A 19087-nucleotide genomic window follows, 5' to 3' on the forward strand; every position below is an offset into this window, starting at 1 on the left:
GGTCTACAAATAGAAAATCAACAAATAATACAATGCTCGTACTACTTGCAAAGCTCTTACCAACCTCCCACACACAACACAAACACATATATACAGTGATGAGCTCTCCTGATTGGTCAACGAGGAGCCTTGATCGACACGCCCACGTCATCATCCGGAAACACAGCACACCTGAGAGGTATCAGATAGGAGAAGAAGAGAAACAAACAGCCCATCATCAATAAAGTCTCTTATCTCCCCAGAGAGAGAGAGAGACCGTAACAGTGTATGTGTGAGTATGTGTGTGCATGTGTGAGTGTGTTTGCGTGTTTAAACTCCAGGCTTCCCCTGGGTCTGCAGTCACTGCATATCAGTGTGTTCCTCCTCCCTTCTCCCTCCTTCTCTCTCTCTCTCTGTCTCTCTCTCTCTCTCTCTCTCTCTCTCTCTCTCTCTCTTTCTCTCTTATCTTTCTGACCAGATGAACTCCCTTCTCTCCTCTTTTCCTCTCTTCTCCCCTCCCCCACTTTCCTCTTGAGTCTGTTGTGTGTGTCTCTGTGAGAGTGTGTGTGTCTGTTAATGTGTGTGTGTGTAATGGTTTGTCATCGCTCCCAGGTTGAAACCATCACATGTTCCATTCACAGAAAGGTACGAGTGTGTGTGTGTGTTTGGGAGTCAGTGACATTTCGCTGGCGGCTTGTTTATCCTCCTATGTGATTAAATGAGATGTGACCCTTTGGCCGTTGTAAATAGTCTGATTCGATTGGTCAGATCTCACGCAGTGAATAGTCAAGTTAGACACTCACAGCCTCTCTGGGTAATACAACCCCACAACCCTTCTGGACAGGGTGTGGGTGTGTGTGTTAGTGTGGAATTGTCTCTGATATCTACCAAGACCCTAATGGGGATGCCAAAGATATGTGTGATCTGTGTCCATTTTGTGTGTGTGTGTGTGTGTGGAGAGGTCATGTCCATGTGTGAGTCACCTGTTAGTGAAGCTGTTAACCAGCTCAGCTGATCTCTAGTGTACGTATGTGTGGTGAGTGTGTGAGCTGATTGGCTGTGAGGGTAGGCTCTGTGAGCTGATTGGCTGTGAGAATGGGCTCTGTGCGCTGATTAGTTGATCCTGACCTTTGTTGGCCTGTTGTTCTTCCTGCCTTTAACCTTGTTTGGAAATCAATAGTACCTGTTTCTGAGTGTGTGTGTTGTTGAGTGGGTGTGTGAGTGTGTGTTGCTGGGTGTGTGGAGGTGTGTTAGTGTGTGTGTTACTTTTTAACCTTTTTATGCAGTTTCTGAGGCTTGTAGTCATGCCAACACAAGCCCTGGGGCCTCATGTATAAAGGATTGCGCAGCTTTCATTCCAGAAGATGGCGTACGGCCAAAACTCGAAAAGTACCTACGCACAGAAATATTCACATGTATAAAACCGGTCATGCGCCAGGTCCTGCGCACCTTTCCTTTATAAATCACAATCAACGTGAGATTGACCGTATGTGAACGAGCCACTGACCCCGCCTTGCCTCCTCCCATAAATTAATATGCAGATGGACTGTAAATTAGCTCCTGAGGTCATTTCGTTGTCTGAATTACCGTATTTATTCAAAGAAACGCCGCCCTCGAAGAAACGCAGCACCAAAAATGAACGTTAAACGCTGCAGCGTTTATTTGAAGAATTACGGTGACCGTGACATCGAGGTTCTGACAACAGAGGTGGAGGCGAGAAAATGTGTCCTGTTTGGCGGCCTGTCATCAGGTATTAGTGACAAAAGACAGCACTTTGAGATTTAGCTAAATGTAAAGTGCATTACAAATAAAATTATCATTATTATTATACGGCCATCAATGCTGTGGGTTCAGAGAACCGGACCAGGGCAGAAATTACGAAGAAATGGTCCGATATAAAACTTTAAATGAAGAAACGAGTGGTAGCGCATCGTAACAGCATGATTTTGTCGTTCGTTTGACAGCCTCAAGTTTAACAGAAGTTATTAAGTGGTGGCGGTATAAACAGAAGGCTATATAGCATTTCCCGTTTTGGGTTTTGGCATTTTGATATGATCATCCAAATTACTGATCAAACGTTTATTTTTTATGTTTTTTGAATAGTCAACGTCATAAACGTACTAGTGGAAACTTTATTTTGTAATGTTTGGTGAGTCTCGGCACTTTTCAGTTAGAATTCGCCATGTTACAGAGCCAGACAAGACTTTGCGGACGGTCCGAACATTCTCACGTCTGCTCAAAAGTTTCCGTGAAGGCCCGCACATTCTCACGTCAAGTAAATCTTTATACATCACAAAGTGTGCGTGAAAACCATCGTACGCAAGCTTTTTGTGCGTACGCAACGTTTATACATGAGGCCCCTGGTCTTCCATCTTCGTACAAACACACACACATATACACACCAGACACACATACACACCAGACACACACACATACACACCAGACACACAGAGAGAGACAGCTGTTGTTGACCTCTCCAACATTAATTGGTATGTAATATTTATGCCACAAGCATCACAACAAATTCCCCCAAGTATGAATGTGAGTGTGTGTGAATGTGTGAGTGTGTGAATGTGTGTGTGTGTCATCTTGCATTGCTGCTGTTTACCCACTCGCCATGTGTGCCAATAAGAGACGACCTCTGGCACAACAGGAAGGTTACCGTGGAAATGAGCCTAACAACTTCTGGCAATGCCTATATTTGGTTAGTTGATGTGTGCTTGAATATTTAAATCTGATAAATAATGAAGTACAACATCTCTTTAATGGACTCTTCTTTATAAGACACCAACATAACCACAGTGACCAGGGGGGAGGGGGAGGAGGTGGGAGGGGGAGGGAGGGGGGGTGGATAGATGTGTGTAAACATGCTGATCATGATCTTGTCTGCTTCAGACACACTTCAAACACAAGTCCTACCACACTTTGAATTTCTCTGATATCCACAGGTGTGTGTGTGTGTGTGTACATAGTGTCTGTCTGTTTGTGTGTGTGTGTCTGCATAGTGTTTATCTGTGTGTGTGTTTGTGTGTGTGAGAGACAGCTTCCAGTCCACAGTTACATAAATTGGCCCTGTCCTCCACAGATTGAGTGAGGCCACACAGTTGCTGTGAGGGTTTGCTGTTCCTAGTGCTGTGGATAATCCATTGTCCAGTCACAGCATAGATTGCAGTCTACCCTTTGACCAATCAGATAACCTCCCCAAGCCACTACAGGTGCATCTGCTCTCTAATGTCATCTCTATCACAGTCTGGTTTTAAAGGGACAGTGTCCTATTTTTTTCTGCATAATGTTCTCTTAAAGGCAGTGTGCCTCTCTCCCTTGAGCCTGGTCTTAAAGGGACAATGTCTTCTTCAGAGCACCTCCTGGAAGTTAACGTGTCATTTCGTGTTCTTAAAGTAGAAGTGTCTTCTTTCTGGACCCCAGATTGTCTTGTTAAAGGCAGGGCCCTGACCCTCTCCCCCCCCTGTCCACAGTCCCCAGAGACAGACAGTGAAGATGGGGTGAGGGGATTTTCTGGCTGGCTGGCCAATAGGGAGCTCTCACATAGACTCTGGCTAAACCAATCAGAGATGCTGTGATCAGAGCTCCCTCCCTCTCTGTCAGCCATCTTGCATTCCTCTTTCCCCGCTCCCGTGCCCCGCCCCCCATATCCGGCGAGCATTCTGGGACGGCTCGATACCACGGTATCCGCATCGCCCCGGCTTTTCACCGAAACCGTATCCACGGCAACAGCATCGTCGCTACAACCCTCCTCCTCCTTCCCTTGGGCGGGGCCACAGCAGAGTTGAGCCAGGCGTTGTTGCCGGTATCGCGAGTGCAGGAGCCGTGCGGAGCGGTAGATGTCGCCCAGGAAGCAGTAGCAGAGTGGGTTGAGGGAGGAGTTGGTGAGGCCCAGCCACTGGGCGAACGGACGGCTCTGCAGGAGCCAAGAGGGCGGCCGCTGGCGCTCGCGGTCGATCCAGAGGTCAGCCAGGTACAGGGGCAGCCAGGAGACGGCAAACAGCAGCACCAGCGCCACCACCACCCGGGCGATCCGCCTCCGCGCTCGCAGACGAGCACAGTGGAGGGCCTGGCTACGGGGGTCCAGCTCCGAGAAGGGCCCCCCGTGCCCCCCGCCCCCCAGCCTGCGGACGGTCAGGAAGCCGATGGCCAGGTTGAAGGAGACGGGGAGGCAGTAGAGAGCCAGGAACAGCAGCACGTTGTAGCCCTGCTTCAGCCTGGGGCCTGGCCACACCTCCTGACACACCACCAGCACCAGGGAGCCCAGAGCCACCTCCTCCCTCCGTGCCAGCACTGCCAGCGGGGAGCAGATGGCCCAGGACACCGCCCACACCACGCCCACCATGGCCAAGATCCGGCGGCGGGTGAAGAGGGTGCGGGCACGAAGCGGCGAGCGGACACTGACGTAACGGTTGATGCTGGTGACTGTGAGCGTGAGCACGCTGGCAGAGACCGACACCGCCTGGGTGAACGGCACCGCCCGGCACAGGAAGTCTCCGTACACCCACTGGACGTAGATGTGGTTGCCCAGGGTGACGGGCATGCAGACGAGGACCACGGCCAGGTCGCACACAGCCAGGTTCACCAGGAGGAGCCGCGTAGCGCTGGCACCCGCCAGACGCCTGTTGCCACGACGACCCGTCAGCACACGCAGGGACATGGCGTTACCCACGATGCCGAGCGAGAAGGAGAGGGAGTACATGACGGAGAGAGCCACGGTGGTGGGCTCCCTCACCGTCCAGAGGAGAAGGCTCTCCAGGTCAGAGGGGGGGGAGGGGAGAGGGAGGGAGGGGGAGGAAGAGGGGGGAAGGGAATAAGGAGAGGAGGAGGGGAGGAAAGAGAGGGCAGAGGAGGAAGGGAGGACTGAGAGGGCAGAGAAGGAGGGGGCAAGAGAGGGGTGAGACGGTGGGAGGACTGGGGGACTGAAGCTGAGATTGGCTCCTCCTCTTTGGTAGTCCATGGTAAGATTCTGAAGGAAGAGGAGGAGCAAAGGAGAGGAACTGGGCGGGTCCACTTTCATGCTGCTATGCTACCTGATTGGTCCGAATACAGGTGGCGTCATCGGGCAGGAAGTGTTGATCAGTTTCCAGTCCAGCTCTGTGCATCTAGATTTACTTATATTAAGTAGATTAAGTAGACAAAAGAATACTCCCAGAAAGTTCCAGTTAATCAATAAATCAGAGTTCCAGAGTTCCATCCAAGCTAGAATTCTGAGCTGACGGCCATGATGTCATCACCTCCTCTGTGAGAGGGTTAGTGGTAACTATAGTGACCCTGTTTTGTCTTCCTGGTCCACAGCCAATCATCTGGAAGATTCCTCAGATCCGGTTCTCCTGTAGAAACTTCAGCTTCCAGGTGAGGTTTCTCAAGTCTGGTTCTCCAGTCAAACCTTCAGCTTCCAGGTGAGGTTTCTCAAGTCTGGTTCTCCAGTCAAACCTTCAGCTTCCAGGTGAGGTTTCTCAGGTCCAGGCTCTGATCTAGGAACAGCTGCTGTATCAGGGAGGGAGGGTAGATATTTAGAAAGGGGGAGAGGTAGATATGAAGAGAGGGAGGGAAGAGAGGTACATTTAAAGAGAGAAAGAGCGAGAGGGAGGGAGGGAGATAGAGAGGGAGGGAGGGAGGGAAAGAGATAGAGAGGGAGGTTGGGACGGAGAGAGAGGCTGTGGGCAGGAAGAGGTCACTGATCTGAGATGAGCCACTAATACACCTCCACACCCCCAGGGGAGGAGGGAGGGCCTCTCTCTGTTGTCAGAGGTTAGGTCTTTTGTCTCTCTCTCTCTCTCTCCTCTCTCACACACACTCTCTCCCAGCTTCAGGCTCCAGGTAAACTGCGGACAGAGAGAAGCATTAGATGCAGACACCTCCCCTATCTCTCTCTCTCTCTCTCCCCCTCTATTCTGCCCTCTGTCCCTTTCTCCTTCCTTTCCTCTCCCCATCTCATCCTCCTTCTCTCTCCATCTCTCTCACCCCTCCCTCTCCATCTCTCTCACCCCTCCCTCTCTCACCCTGTCTTCTCACCGTCTCTCCCTCCCTCTACCCCTCTCCATCTTCTGCTCCTCTAAGAACAGCGAAGGCCAAAAGGCACAAATAGAAAACGGGAATATATGTTCCGGAGTTGGAACAGAGAGAAACAGAGAAAGCACTTTTTTCCCGTTCTTACTTCTTAATGTCTCCTCGTGTCGGCGGAGAAGGACTTTAAAACCAGAGTATAAGACAGTGCGGTGTCGAAGTGAACGATGTCACATAGCCTACCGTTATTAAAACCAGTGTTTTCGCTAAATACGTTGAGGATTTGACTATGTGGTGTTGCGACACAGCAGCACGGTATATGTGTGTAGAAGACCATCTGGCCTTTTTGAAGAGTAAAGGTTGAGGATAGCACGCACCCGCGGGAGGGGTGGGAGGCTAGAGCCCCCGGCTCCATGTTCATTATGTTAAGTTGTTTCTAGCGTCAGCACATCCGCCCGCTAGTCCCAAGTAAAAGCGGGAGAAAATGCTGGGCTGTTAAATCTCTGAAAGGTGTACAAGAAAATTGATGTTTCTTTCTGTCTTTGCAGATATTACAGAATATATTATTTTCCTTAAGCATAACTGACCGTTGATTAAATGCAGTTCTAACCTCTCGTGCCAGTGACGGTGAGAGAAGATGATGCGGGAACAGACACGTTCCCTAGAGGACTGCAGTAGCGGGAAGCACGAGACGCTACAGCTGCATGTTTCCAGTAATCCTCCCGGTCAAAGAACCAAAAGAAGTCCCCGCTCCCGGTCCTCCTCAGTCATGTAGAAGATGTTCCGTTTGCCCTGCGCACCCTGAGTGTCCAGAGCTCAACTAGCATGTGCGGCAACCCCTAGACTCTAGCGCGCCAACGCGCACGCAACGGCATCACTCTTAAAAGGCTTCTCGAGCAGTTTTCACCCCTTCATTCTTACGTGTCAAATCAGTCCTACAGGGAAGACAAACAAACCTGAAGTCCTAACTGAACATTCTAAACCGTAGCCTAAATCCGGGATGTTTCCCACGCAGAACAGCTACTGTCCGCACCTACTCCCATAGAGCAGCAGGTGAAGATGAGAACAGGTCCACGGGATCTGGATAACGAACCTCGAGCTCCACGTCAGTGGAATTGATGATCGATAATCGGTGATGGAGTGCGATGTGCAAGAGACCCGGCAGAATATCCCGCTGCAGACGGCAGGGTAATCAATAAAGACCAGGTGAGACCACATTAACCCACTTATCCTCTAAACTAATATCCCGATGGGACAGAAAGTTCCGCCGCTCAGTCTCACGCGGAGTCAGAACGCGCTGCTCTTGCCCGTTGAATAGGCTAGATTACGCCAGAGCAAATCAGAGAAACGCATTACGTCAGTGGCGATTCTAGGATCAGACCTTTAGGGTTGCTCAGCCCCCAATGAGAATGTGACATGAATACAGTGCTTTGCAAAAGTGCTAAACCCCCTTGCTAATAACAGGCATGCAAACAGGTCAGGGGTAAAAAAAGTTGAGAAGGATACGGCGAACCCCCGACCCTTTAGGGGGGTCCGGGGGCATGGTCCCCCGGAAGAAAATACATTTAAAAAGTTAAACGCATGAATGTGGTGCACTTTGAGAGCAAAATTAAGAGGCTAATCTATGTAGAATCTGTGCTATTGTAAACAATGTCATGTTCTTTTAATCAAATATATTGTTTGAATAGCATACATCATAAAAAACAATAAACAAATGGGATTACCTGTGTTGAACTACTTTAAAAAGCAAAAGTCAAAAACATCCCTTACTGTAAAGGTAACACACATCCAATAGACATGATTTTTAATATTTTATTAAAATGGTTTCTATTAGATGATGTAAGATGGGTCTGTAAACCTCTTACCACTCTGCCTCTGATTGGCTGTGAGGTTTAGGCATTAGGAGTGACGATTGGTTCCAGAGCCAGTTGTAAAGTTGGGAAGCAAGGGTAAAATGCTGTGTTGGCCACGGCCACTACACGCCACGCCGCTAATTTCACTGGATAACAATTTATACATTTATGTATTATTATGCAAAATATTGAATAAAGGAAAACACTAAGGATGTCCCTTTCTTCATGAACTACCAGCATCAAATGATAATAAACAATAATCATTTTTATTTTTTATATTTGCTGAGATGAAATTTAGGGGTGTATTGAGCACCCCTAAAAAGGGTCTAAAATTGCCACTGCATTTCGAAGATCATTACCGAGACCTTTTACTCTGATTATGAAGCTGATCAATTACCCCGTGACCAGAGTCATTTACTACAAGTGGCCTGGTGCTTGTGAGTCTTTTCATCCTCGCGCCATCCTGTTCTCTCTCTGTGCTTGTGCGTCTATCCTGCCCGCTCTCCCTCTCTCTCTCTCTCTCTCTCTCTCTCTCTCTCTCTCTCTCTCTCTCTCTCTGTCTCTCTGTCTCTCTCTCTCTCTGTCTCTGTCTCTCTGTCTCTGTCTCTGTCTCTCTCTCTCTCTCTCTCTTCTCTCACATTCTCTCTCCTCCCCTCTATCTCTCCTGTGCTCCCCCCCTCTTTCTGTCTCTTTCTCCTCAGCTTGTCTCTAACCTTTTTTCGGCTGTCAGCACACTTTAATCTTTTCCTCCTCCTCTCCTCCTCTCCCCTTCTCCTCCTGTCCCCATTCTCCTAATCCTAAAACAGACAGGCTGGCAGGTAGACAAACAGACAGACAGTGTATCGAAGCAGAAGACCATTTCACTTTTTACAGTGTGGATGTGTGTGTGTGTGTCACACTGGTCTCTGTATGGCTGTAAGAAGCCTCCCCCATCCTCACCCTTCCTCCCCCATCACTCTCTAACATCATAAATGTTTGACAGTGTCTCCTCACTCACCTCTCTGCTTTCTGCTCGATGGAGAGAAACATAGAGAGAGAGAGACATAGAGACATAGAGAGAGAGAGAGACATAGAGAGAGAGGGAGAGACATAGAGAATGAGTCTTATAACTATTTGTGTGTGTCAGTAATGCAATGTTAGTTTCAGCTCTTCTGTTAAACATTTGAGTAAAGAATACTTGCATGCTATTTTTAAATGAACTGAGACAGTTTCATTGTGTGTGTGTGGTGTGTTCGCATTGATGTCCTATTCCTTATCCACAGAGCTGATGAAGGAATCATGCTCTGCATCATGCATGTTCTGTGTCCACCATGATTACAGTTTAACTGACATCATGACAGATTAGCTTCACAATTGTATCAGCAGATTCCTCTCCTCCTCCTCTATCCCCCTCTTCTCCTCCTCTCTCCTCCTCTCCTCCTCCTCTCCTCCTTCTCTCTCCTCCTCCTCCTCTCTCTCCCTCTCCTCCTCCTCTCTCTCCCTCTCCTCCTCCTCTCCTCCTCTCTCTCCCTCTCCTCCTCCCCTCCTCCTCTCTCCTCCTCCTCTATCCCCCTCTTCTCCTCCTCTCCTCCTCCTCTCTCTCTTTCCTCCTCCTCTCTCCTCCTCTCTCCTCCTCTCCTCCTCCTCTCTCCTCCTCTCTTCTCCTCCTCTCTCCTCCTTTCCTCCTCCTCTCCTCCTCTCTCCTCCTCCTCTCTCCCCCTCTTCTCCTCCTCTCTCCTCCTTTCCTCCTCCTCTCTCCTCCTCTCCTCCTCTCCTCCTCCTCCTCTCTCCCCCTCTTCTCCTCCTCTCTCCTCCTTTCCTCCTCCTCTCTCCTCCTCTCCTCCTCCTCTCTCCTCCTCCTCTCTCCCCCTCTTCTCCTCCTCTCTCTCTTTCCTCCTCCTCTCTCCTCCTCCTCTCTCCCCCTCTTCTCCTCCTCTCCTCCTCCTCTCTTCCCCTCTTCTCCTCCTCTCTCCTCCTCTCTCCTCCTCCCCCTCTTCTCCTCCTCTCTTCCCCTCTTCTCCTCCTCTCTCCTCCTCTCTCCTCCTCCCCCTCTTCTCCTCCTCTCTCCCCCTCTTCTCCTCCTCTCTTCTCCTCCTCTCTCTCTTTCCTCCTCCTCTCTCCTCCTCCTCTCTCCTCCTCCTCTCTCCCCCTCTTCTCCTCCTCTCTCCTCCTCTCTTCCCCTCTTCTCCTCCTCTCTCCTCCTCTCTCCTCCTCCCCCTCTTCTCCTCCTCTCTCCCCCTCTTCTCCTCCTCTCTTCTCCTCCTCTCCTCCTCCTCTCTCCCCCTCTTCTCCTCCTCTCTCCTCCTCTCCTCCTCCTCTCTTCCCCTCTCCTCCAGTTCACCTTTCTCGTCCTCTCCTCTGTGTAAGAGGATGTCCCCCTCTGCTGGTTACAGTTGAACAGCTCTTTAGAATGTTCTGTACACCAGTGGTTCTACAGCGGGCAGGGAGGGGAGCCCTGGAGCATATCCTGGAGTGATACACACGCTCAAACACACACAAACACACACACAAACACACGCACAAACACACTCACAGACATAAGTACTGTAAGTGATACAGTGCCCTCCAAAAGTATTGGAACAGTGAGGCCAATTCCTTTATTTTTGCTGTAGACTGAAAACATTTGGGCTTGACATCAAACGATGAATGTGAAACCAGAGATCAACGTTTCAGCTTTTATTTCCAGGTATTTACATCAGGATCTGATGCACAAATTAGAAAATATCACCTTTTTGTTCGAACCCACCCATTTGTCACGTGAGCAAAAGTATTGGAACATATGACTGACAGGTGTGTTTTGTTGCCCAGGTGTGTCCTATTACATACATTATTCAATCAATAAATACCACTGAATGTCTACACTCAGGTTCAGATTGGGTAAGATAGGTTTTGTCTATGCAGACTGTATTCAGAGGTGAAAACAACATGAAAACCGGAGCGCTGTCTTTGGGTGAAAAACAAGCAATTGTGAGTCTTAGAGAAGATGGAAAATCAATCAGAGCCATTGCAGAAACATTGGCCATAGCCAGTACAACCATTTGGAATGTCCTGAAGAAGAAGAAAACTACTGGTGTACTAAGTAACAGACGTCGAACAGGTAGACCAAGGAAAACATCAGCAGTTGATGACAGAAACATTGTGAGAGCTGTAAAGAAAGACCCTAAAACAACTGTTAGTGAGATCAGCAACAACCTCCAGATGGCAGGAGTGAAGGTATCACTATCTACTGTTCGCAGAAGACTTCATGAACAAAAGTACAAGGGCTACACCAGAAGATGCAAACCACTCATTAGCAAGAAGAATAGGAAGGCCAGGCTGGAATTTGCCAAAAAGTACAGAGATGAACCTCAAAAATTCTGGGACAAAGTTTTATGGACTGATGAGACAAAGATTAACTTTTACCAAAGTGATGGAAAGGCTAAAGTTTGGAGAAAGAAAGGAACTGCTCATGATCCCAAACACACAAGCTCATCTGTGAAACACGGTGGAGGCAATGTCATGGCTTGGGCTTGCATGGCTTCTTCTAGGACGGGCTCATTAATCTTCATTGAGGATGTAACACATGATGGCAGCAGCAAAATGACCTCGGAAGTCTACAGAAACATTTTGTCTGCCAATTTAAGGAAAGATGCAACCAAACTGATTGGCAGAGCCTTCATCATGCAGCAAGATAACGACCCAAAACACACTGCCAAAACAACAAAGGAGTTCATCAGGGGCAAGAAATGGAAGGTATAAGACTGGCCAAGTCAATCTCCAGACTTAAACCCTATAGAGCATGCATTTTACCTGCTTAAGAGGAGACTGAAGGGAGGAACCCCACAAAACAAACAACAACTGAAAGAGGCTGCAGTGAAAGCCTGGGAAAGCATCAAAAAGGAAGAATGCAAAAGTTTGGTGACGTCAATGGGTCACAGACTTGCTGCAGTTATTGAAAGCAAAGGATTTGCAACTAAATATTAAGTCTTATTCACTTAAATATGTTTTAAGTATATCTGTTCCAATACTTTTGCTCACATGACAAATGGGTGGATTCAAACAAAATTTGATATTTTCTTAGTTGTGCATCAGATCCTGATGTAAATACCTGGAAATAAAAGCTGAAACGTTGATCTCTGGTCTCACGTTCATTATTTGATGTCAAGCCCAAATGTTTTCAGTCTACAGCAAAAATAAAGGAATTCGCCTCACTGTTCCAATACTTTTGGAGGGCACTGTATATGAGCAGAGTTAGGTTCTTATCAGTTTGCAGTGGAAAGTGTTAGACTATGAGAGCAGCTTCTTAGAACACACATACACTCACACACTCTCTCTCACACACACACACACACACACACACACACACACAAGTGTCCACACATTCACCACAAACACCCCATCACAGACAGTCACCCCCCCACACACACGTAAACACATGCACATACACACACACAATCTTTGAAGTGTGGCGGTATTGTCTAAGGATCTTGTGATCAGAGATTTTTCTCCTCACTGTCTAGACTTGCGCCTGGGGTTGGAACACTCACACTCACACACACACACACACACACACGCACACGCACAGACAGACACAGACACACACAGACAGACTCAACTGGCCTTTCACATTTGGTCTCCATCAGTGTCCAGCTGTAATGTAAAGCACATGACTGGAACCAAGATACTGTAAGCTACTGGACTACACACACACAGCTCTCTCCCTCCCTGTCTCTCCCTATCCAGCCCTGTCTCCTTCTCCCCCTCTCTCCCTCCCTGTCTCTCCCTATCCAGCCCTGTCTCCTTCTCCCCCTCTCTCCCTCCCTGTCTCTCCCTACCCAGCCCTGTCTCCTTCTCCCCCTCTCTCCCTCCCTGTCTCTCCCTATCCAGCCCTGTCTCCTTCTCCCCCTCTCTCCCTCCCTGTCTCTCCCTATCCAGCCCTGTCTCCTTCTCCCCCTCTCTCCCTCCCTGTCTCTCCCTATCCAGCCCTGTCTCCTTCTCACCCTCTCTCCCTCCCTGTCTCTCCCTATCCAGCCTTGTCTCCTTCTCACCCTCTCTCCCTCCCTGTCTCTCCCTATCCAGCCTTGTCTCCTTCTCACCCTCTCTCCCCATCTTTCTCTCACTCTCCCTTTCTCTTCTGTATAAGGATCTGTTTTTAATTATCTGTCCTTGTGACAAAAATGCTGACCCATGTAGTAGCACACTCACACTCTCACACACACACTCTCTCACACACTCACTCTCACACTCACTCTCTCACACACACACTCTCACACTCACACTCTCACACACACACTCTCATACACACACACACACTCTCTCACACACACACTCTCACACACTCACTCTCATACACACACACACACTCTCTCACACACTCACTCTCTCACACACTCACTCTCTCACACACACACTCTCTCACACACTCACTCTCACACACACACTCTCTCACACACTCACTCTCATACACATACTCTCATACACACACACACACTCTCTCACACACTCACTCTCTCACACACACACTCTCTCACACACTCACTCTCACACACACACTCTCTCACACACTCACTCTCATACACACACTCTCTCACACACTCACTCTCACACACACTCACTCTCATACACATACTCTCATACACACACTCTCACTCTCTCACACACTCACACACACACTCTCACACTCACACACTCTCACACACACACTCTCACACACACTCACACACACACACACTCTCACAATCTCACACTGATGGGAGTTCTGACCATTAGAATCCTGCTTATCTACTGATGGATGCAGGAAGCGAGGAGGGGGAGGAGAGAGAGTGGGGGAGGTAGAAGGAAGTGGAGAGGGATGTAAATAGGGGAGGAGGGGGGGAGAGGATGAGGGATGATGGGGGAGAGAGGATGAGGAATGAGGGAATTTCTCCTGTGAAACAGAGGACGAAACTGAGACAAGACCTTCAACAGGGAGTGTGTGTGTGTGTGTGAGAAATAAAGAAATAGAAAAAGCATGTGTGTGCATGAAAAAAAAGTGTGTGTGTGTGTGCATGAGAAAAAGTGTGTGTGTGCGTGTTCTCTGAAGAAGACAAACAGACCTTTGTTTTAGAGGAAACATCCCAACACACTATCTTTCAGATCTGTGTGTTAGTGTGTGTGTATGTACCGTACATGAATGTGTATTTGTGTGTGTAACTTGTATATATGTATGTTTGTGTGTGTGTGGACAGCAGTCTGGCAGCACTACACACGAGCCGCCGTCATGCGCAAACATCTTTGCTGTTCAGCTGCCGCCAAAATTCCTTACCGAGGAACGACACGTGCGACGAACCGCCACGGCATTTCTCGAGACACTTCCTCCCGCCTCGTGCGCCTCTCGAGGATGTTGTCGGACTTATTTAAATGTTGCAGATATTTGGAAGTGAAAACATCTCGTCCTAATGAGAATGTTAACAACTAGTTCTGGAATCTCAAACATTTGTGGCATAGGCTGCTACCTAAATATGTTGTGTATTTGCAACACACATTATGCATTCAGTAAAGTTTCTGTCTGTTCCGTTTATAGACATGATGATTGTAAATCATAACGGTTAAAGTGATGCTCCGTCCTTTCACACAAACCTCGGAAAAACGAGGTGTCCGTTAGGCTCGAGGTACTTCTAAAAGAAAGCGTTTGTTTTGGTTCCAGCTGTCTTTCTTTCTACGTTGTATGCAGCTTTTCGCATGTAACATATTCACATTTTATAATCTCACTCAACAGGTGGCTTGTTAATTAACAACATGAAATTACGTCAAAGAAAAGTATACATCTATATCAGTCACACGTTCAAAGGGATTTTAACGGCTTTCTGGGGGGCATCACGTGGATATATTCTGTTTTCTAATCCTCTAGTGTGAGTGCTGACCCAACTCTCCGCAGTACGCCACGCCCAGCACGGGAGCCCTGAGAACGGAGAGTGGCTGGAACAGGCCGGTCACGCCCCCGGTTGTCTCCTCGGCGGGGTTGAGGTATCCGTCTGACACGGTAACGGGAAATGGAGGAGGAGAGGCGCCTGTTTGCGCTCCGTTCTGTCAACATTTATTTGAGACAGGACAGCGGAATGCGTTTGACTGGAGTTTTCCTCACAGAATGTTTTAACTGCATCGCCGTTCGTTTACATTTTATTACCAGAGTCTAGAATGTTGAACAACTTCGTGGGGTTGTACGCCGCCGCTCCCACAAGAGCTACCGTCACCTGTCTCGTGATGCTGCTGCTTGTCGTGTCCGTTAGAATCCGAGGAAGCCCTTTGAGTGACGCCGCCTCATCAGCTGCCGTGTCTACCGGGAGTTTGGACACGAGAAGCAACTCGTCAGCAGACAGCGGGGCGATTGCAAAGTTAAATCCGGAGCAGTTGAACGTATTGTCGGCATACTTTGGCAAACTAAACCGGGAGAAACGGGCGGTGACGAGACCCGCGAGAGAGAGACCTGCTCTGGGCACGGTGGAGAAGCTCCTACCGGAGGATGTGTTCGTCGCAGTGAAGACGACGGTAAAAAACCACCGGACCAGACTGGGTCTGCTACTGGACACCTGGATCTCCAGGAGCATGCGCCAGGTAGGCTAGGTGTGTGTGTGTCTCTTTCTTCCCAAGCATACACACACACAATTACACACACATTGAACTATCACACACTCACTCCTTACAGGAGTGAGTTTATTCTATACACATACACACACATACATACACGCACATTGGCAGTTGATTATGCTGAGTAAAAACAAGACAGGAAGTTGGATAACTCCAGGAAGCAGGTTGTGTTTCTACGGCAACCCTGGACGCGCTGCCTGGAAAGGAAATTATGTTACCATAATGATAGTGTGATTAGTTGTTGGTTATTGGTCCATCCCACAACAGGAAGTCACATGATCAACACCAATTGTTCGTCGGCCCACAATCGCCAGGCGCTGTCCTGCAAGATGGCCACCGAGTATGACCACTTCCTGTTCTCCGGACGCAAGTATGACACAACCATACTCGCTCACATAGAAAACACGCACACATTTATTCACCCACACAGACTGTGTTAACCTTGTGTGTGGTGGGTGTGTGTTTGTGTGTGTAGGTGGTTCTGCCATGTGGATGATGACAACTACGTGAACACACGCCCGCTGGTGGACATGCTGTCTCACTACAGCCACACCCACCACCTCTACATAGGACGCCCCAGCCTCGACCGGCCAATACAGGCCTCTGAGAGCCCGGTACAGCCAATGGGAGCCTCCACGAGGACGGACCGGCCAATGGGAACAGTGCGTTTCTGGTTTGCAACGGGAGGGGCGGGGTTCTGTCTCAGTCGAGGACTCGCCTTGAAGATGAAACCTTGGGCTAGGTACACACACACACTCCTGGGCTAGGTACACACACACGCACACACACACCAGCACTCCTGGGCTAGGTACACACACACACACACCCCAGCACTCCTGGGCTAGGTACACACACACACACACACACACACCCTTGGGCTAGGTACACACACACACACACACACACACACTCCTGGGCTAGGTACACACACACACACACACCCTTGGGCTAGGTACACACACACACACACGCCCTTGGGCTAGGTACACACACACACACACACTCCTGGGTTAGGTACACACATACACTCCTGGGCTAGGTACACACACACACTCCTGGGCTAGGTACACACTCCTTCGTCTCTCTCTGCAGCGGAGGTCGTTTCCTGGAGACTGCCGAGCGGGTCCGTCTCCCTGACGACTGCACCGTTGGTTACATTGTGGAGGCGTTGCTAGGGGAGGGGCTTACACGCTCGCCACTATTCCACTCTCACCTGGAGAACCTCGAACTGGTGTCCCAGATACACACACAGGTACACACACACACACACACAGGCTTTGGTGGTTAATGAAGTGTGTGTGTGTGTTTGTGAATGCATGCGTGTGTGTTCTCAGGTCACTCTGAGCTACAGCTTGTCCAACAGCCAGACAAACATCATTAACTTGAGAGGAGGGTTCTCATTGGTCGAGGACCCCACTAGGTATGAGGCAGCATGTGTGTGTGGGTGTATATGTACTTCTGTGTGTATGTATAAGTACTTGTGTGTGTGTGTTTATGTACTTAAATTGTGTAACTCCCTTCATCCCTCTCTTTTTCTCCCTCCCTCCCTCCCTATCTCTATCTCTCTCTCTTTAAATCTACCTCTCCTCCCTCCCACCCTCTCTCCATATCTACCTCTCCTCCCTCTTAATGATCTACCTCTCCACTCTCCCTCCCTTTCTCCCTCCCTTTCTCCCTCCCTCCAGGTTTAGGTCAGTTCACTGTCTGCTGTACCCAGAGACTCCCTGGTGCCCGTCCTCTAACAGCAGCAGGTGGGAGAGAGAGGTGGAGGGAGGGAGGGACAGGAGGATGGCGTGATAGGGTGATAGGAGAGGTGGAGGGAGGGGGACAGGAGGATGGCATGATAGGGTGATAGGAGAGGTGGAGGGAGGGAGGGGGGACAGGAGGATGGCGTGATAGGAGAGGTGGAGGGAGGGAGGGGGGACAGGAGGATGGCGTGATAGGGTGATAGGAGAGGTGGAGGGAGGGAGGGGGGACAGGAGGAAGGCGTGATAGGGTGATAGGAGAGGTGGAGGGAGGGAGGACAGGAGGATGGCGTGATAGGGTGATAGGAGAGGTGGAGGGAGGGAGGACAGGAGGATGGCGTGATAGGGTGATAGGAGAGGTGGAGGGAGGGAGGGGGACAGGAGGATGGCGTGATAGGGTGATAGGAGAGGTGGAGGGAGGGGGGGGGGACAGGAGGATGGCGTGATAGGGTGATAGGAGAGGTGGAGGGAGGGAGGGGGACAGGAGGATGGCGTGATAGGGTGATAGGAGAGGTGGAGGGAGGGGGGGGGGACAGGAGGATGGCGTGATAGGGTGATAGGATATAAGAAGCTTCCCAGTGGTGTGAGAGGAGGTTCTTCTTAACACATCACACTCAACATGGACATGTGATCACATATGGACATATGACACAATGATACTTCACTGTGTACATTTTTGCGTCCTTTGTGTGTAATATATACATGTATTTGTCTATATATATATGTATATATATATATATATATATATATATATATATATATATATACATATGATTTTTTAAAGGGAGGGAGAGCTGGAACAAAGATCAGACTGTTTATAAGTCAATTAAAGTTGCTTTAATACCTTGTTAAGAACATGAACTCCAGGCTCAGTGATGTCATCATTAGAGACCACGTGTATACATGGACAGCATTGTCTCGGCAGTACAGTATAGACAGTAGAGATACAGTTGAGTAGACACATATGGACAGGCATGTCTGTATGAAACACGAAACGATGATATCCCAGGAGAATCATAGGTCATCTTCACCTCCATCATCATCACCACCACCATCATCATCATCACCACCACCATTATCATCACCACCATCAGAGAGCTAGCTGTTGTGTTTCCTTTTCCAAGACAGAAAGGGCGATCATGTGAAAGTCTGTTGGAGTTCATGTTGTCGTTCATGTTGTGTTTTTTTTGCCCAGTTTCCTCCCACATGACTAGGTAGCATCGTTATGGTAACGTGATGACGGACAGGTGAGACTGTCGCTCGGTGGTTGAAGCCCCAAGGTCAGCTCATAACATCATTACCCATGATGCCCTGTCCCATGCAGAGTCATATCACAGAGCTGGATATGTAGTTCTGTATGGGATATGTAGTTTTGTATGGGATATGTAGTTCTGTATGGGTAGCAAGCTGAAGATGGTGTGCTTGTGACAGTAAAAAAAATTGTGTGTGTGTGCTTGCATCAGTTAATACTGTGTGTGTGCTTGCATCAGTTAATACTGTGTGTGTACGAGGCAATTAACGAGTGTGTCTCTGTGTCAGTAGATGTGTGTGTGTGCTTGTGACAGTTAATACAGTGTGTGTCTGTTTGTTTGGCAGTCAATGTGAGTGGTTGTGTAATATCACCCAGCAGTAAAGGAACAGATTCACATTATCACACTTTACACTGCAACCACAAGTATTATCCTCACTATGAGTGAGTGTGAGTGTGTAAATATGTGTGTATGTGTGTGTGTGTGTTCCCTTTTTCGTACCGCAGAGGGGTTGTGCTTGGCCAGGCAAGCTGGTTGGTTGAGGAAAGGTCATGATGACCCCTATCCCCCGCCCCTCTCCATGTCAGAAACACACCAGGAGATGGAAGGATCGAGGAATATACATAGAGAAAGAGAGAGACAGGCAGAGAGACAGACAGAGAGA

General features: G+C 48.9%; 2 protein-coding genes across 2 annotated transcripts; one reads left to right on the top strand and one right to left on the bottom strand.

Annotated features, from left to right (window-relative positions):
* Positions 1–2994: 2994 nt before the first annotated feature.
* On the bottom strand, positions 2995–4765 carry zmp:0000001069 (galanin receptor type 1; the record flags this gene model as incomplete). Its single annotated transcript, XM_047042301.1, has 1 exon — positions 2995–4765. A coding segment is annotated over one exon (1530 nt), but the record flags the coding sequence as incomplete, so codon positions are not given.
* Positions 4766–14366: 9601 nt separating this feature from the next.
* Positions 14367–17225, top strand: LOC124481984 (beta-1,3-N-acetylglucosaminyltransferase lunatic fringe-like). Its single transcript, XM_047042304.1, has 8 exons — positions 14367–14375; positions 14719–14807; positions 15109–15395; positions 15696–15798; positions 15904–16170; positions 16521–16680; positions 16763–16848; positions 17114–17225. Exons 1-8 carry the CDS (start codon positions 14367–14369, stop codon positions 17223–17225), a joined length of 1113 nt encoding a protein of 370 aa, XP_046898260.1.
* The last annotated feature ends 1862 nt before the right edge of the window (positions 17226–19087 follow it).

This window comes from Hypomesus transpacificus, chromosome 19, assembly GCF_021917145.1.
Source record: "Hypomesus transpacificus isolate Combined female chromosome 19, fHypTra1, whole genome shotgun sequence".
Classification (NCBI taxonomy): Eukaryota; Metazoa; Chordata; class Actinopteri; order Osmeriformes; family Osmeridae; genus Hypomesus; species Hypomesus transpacificus.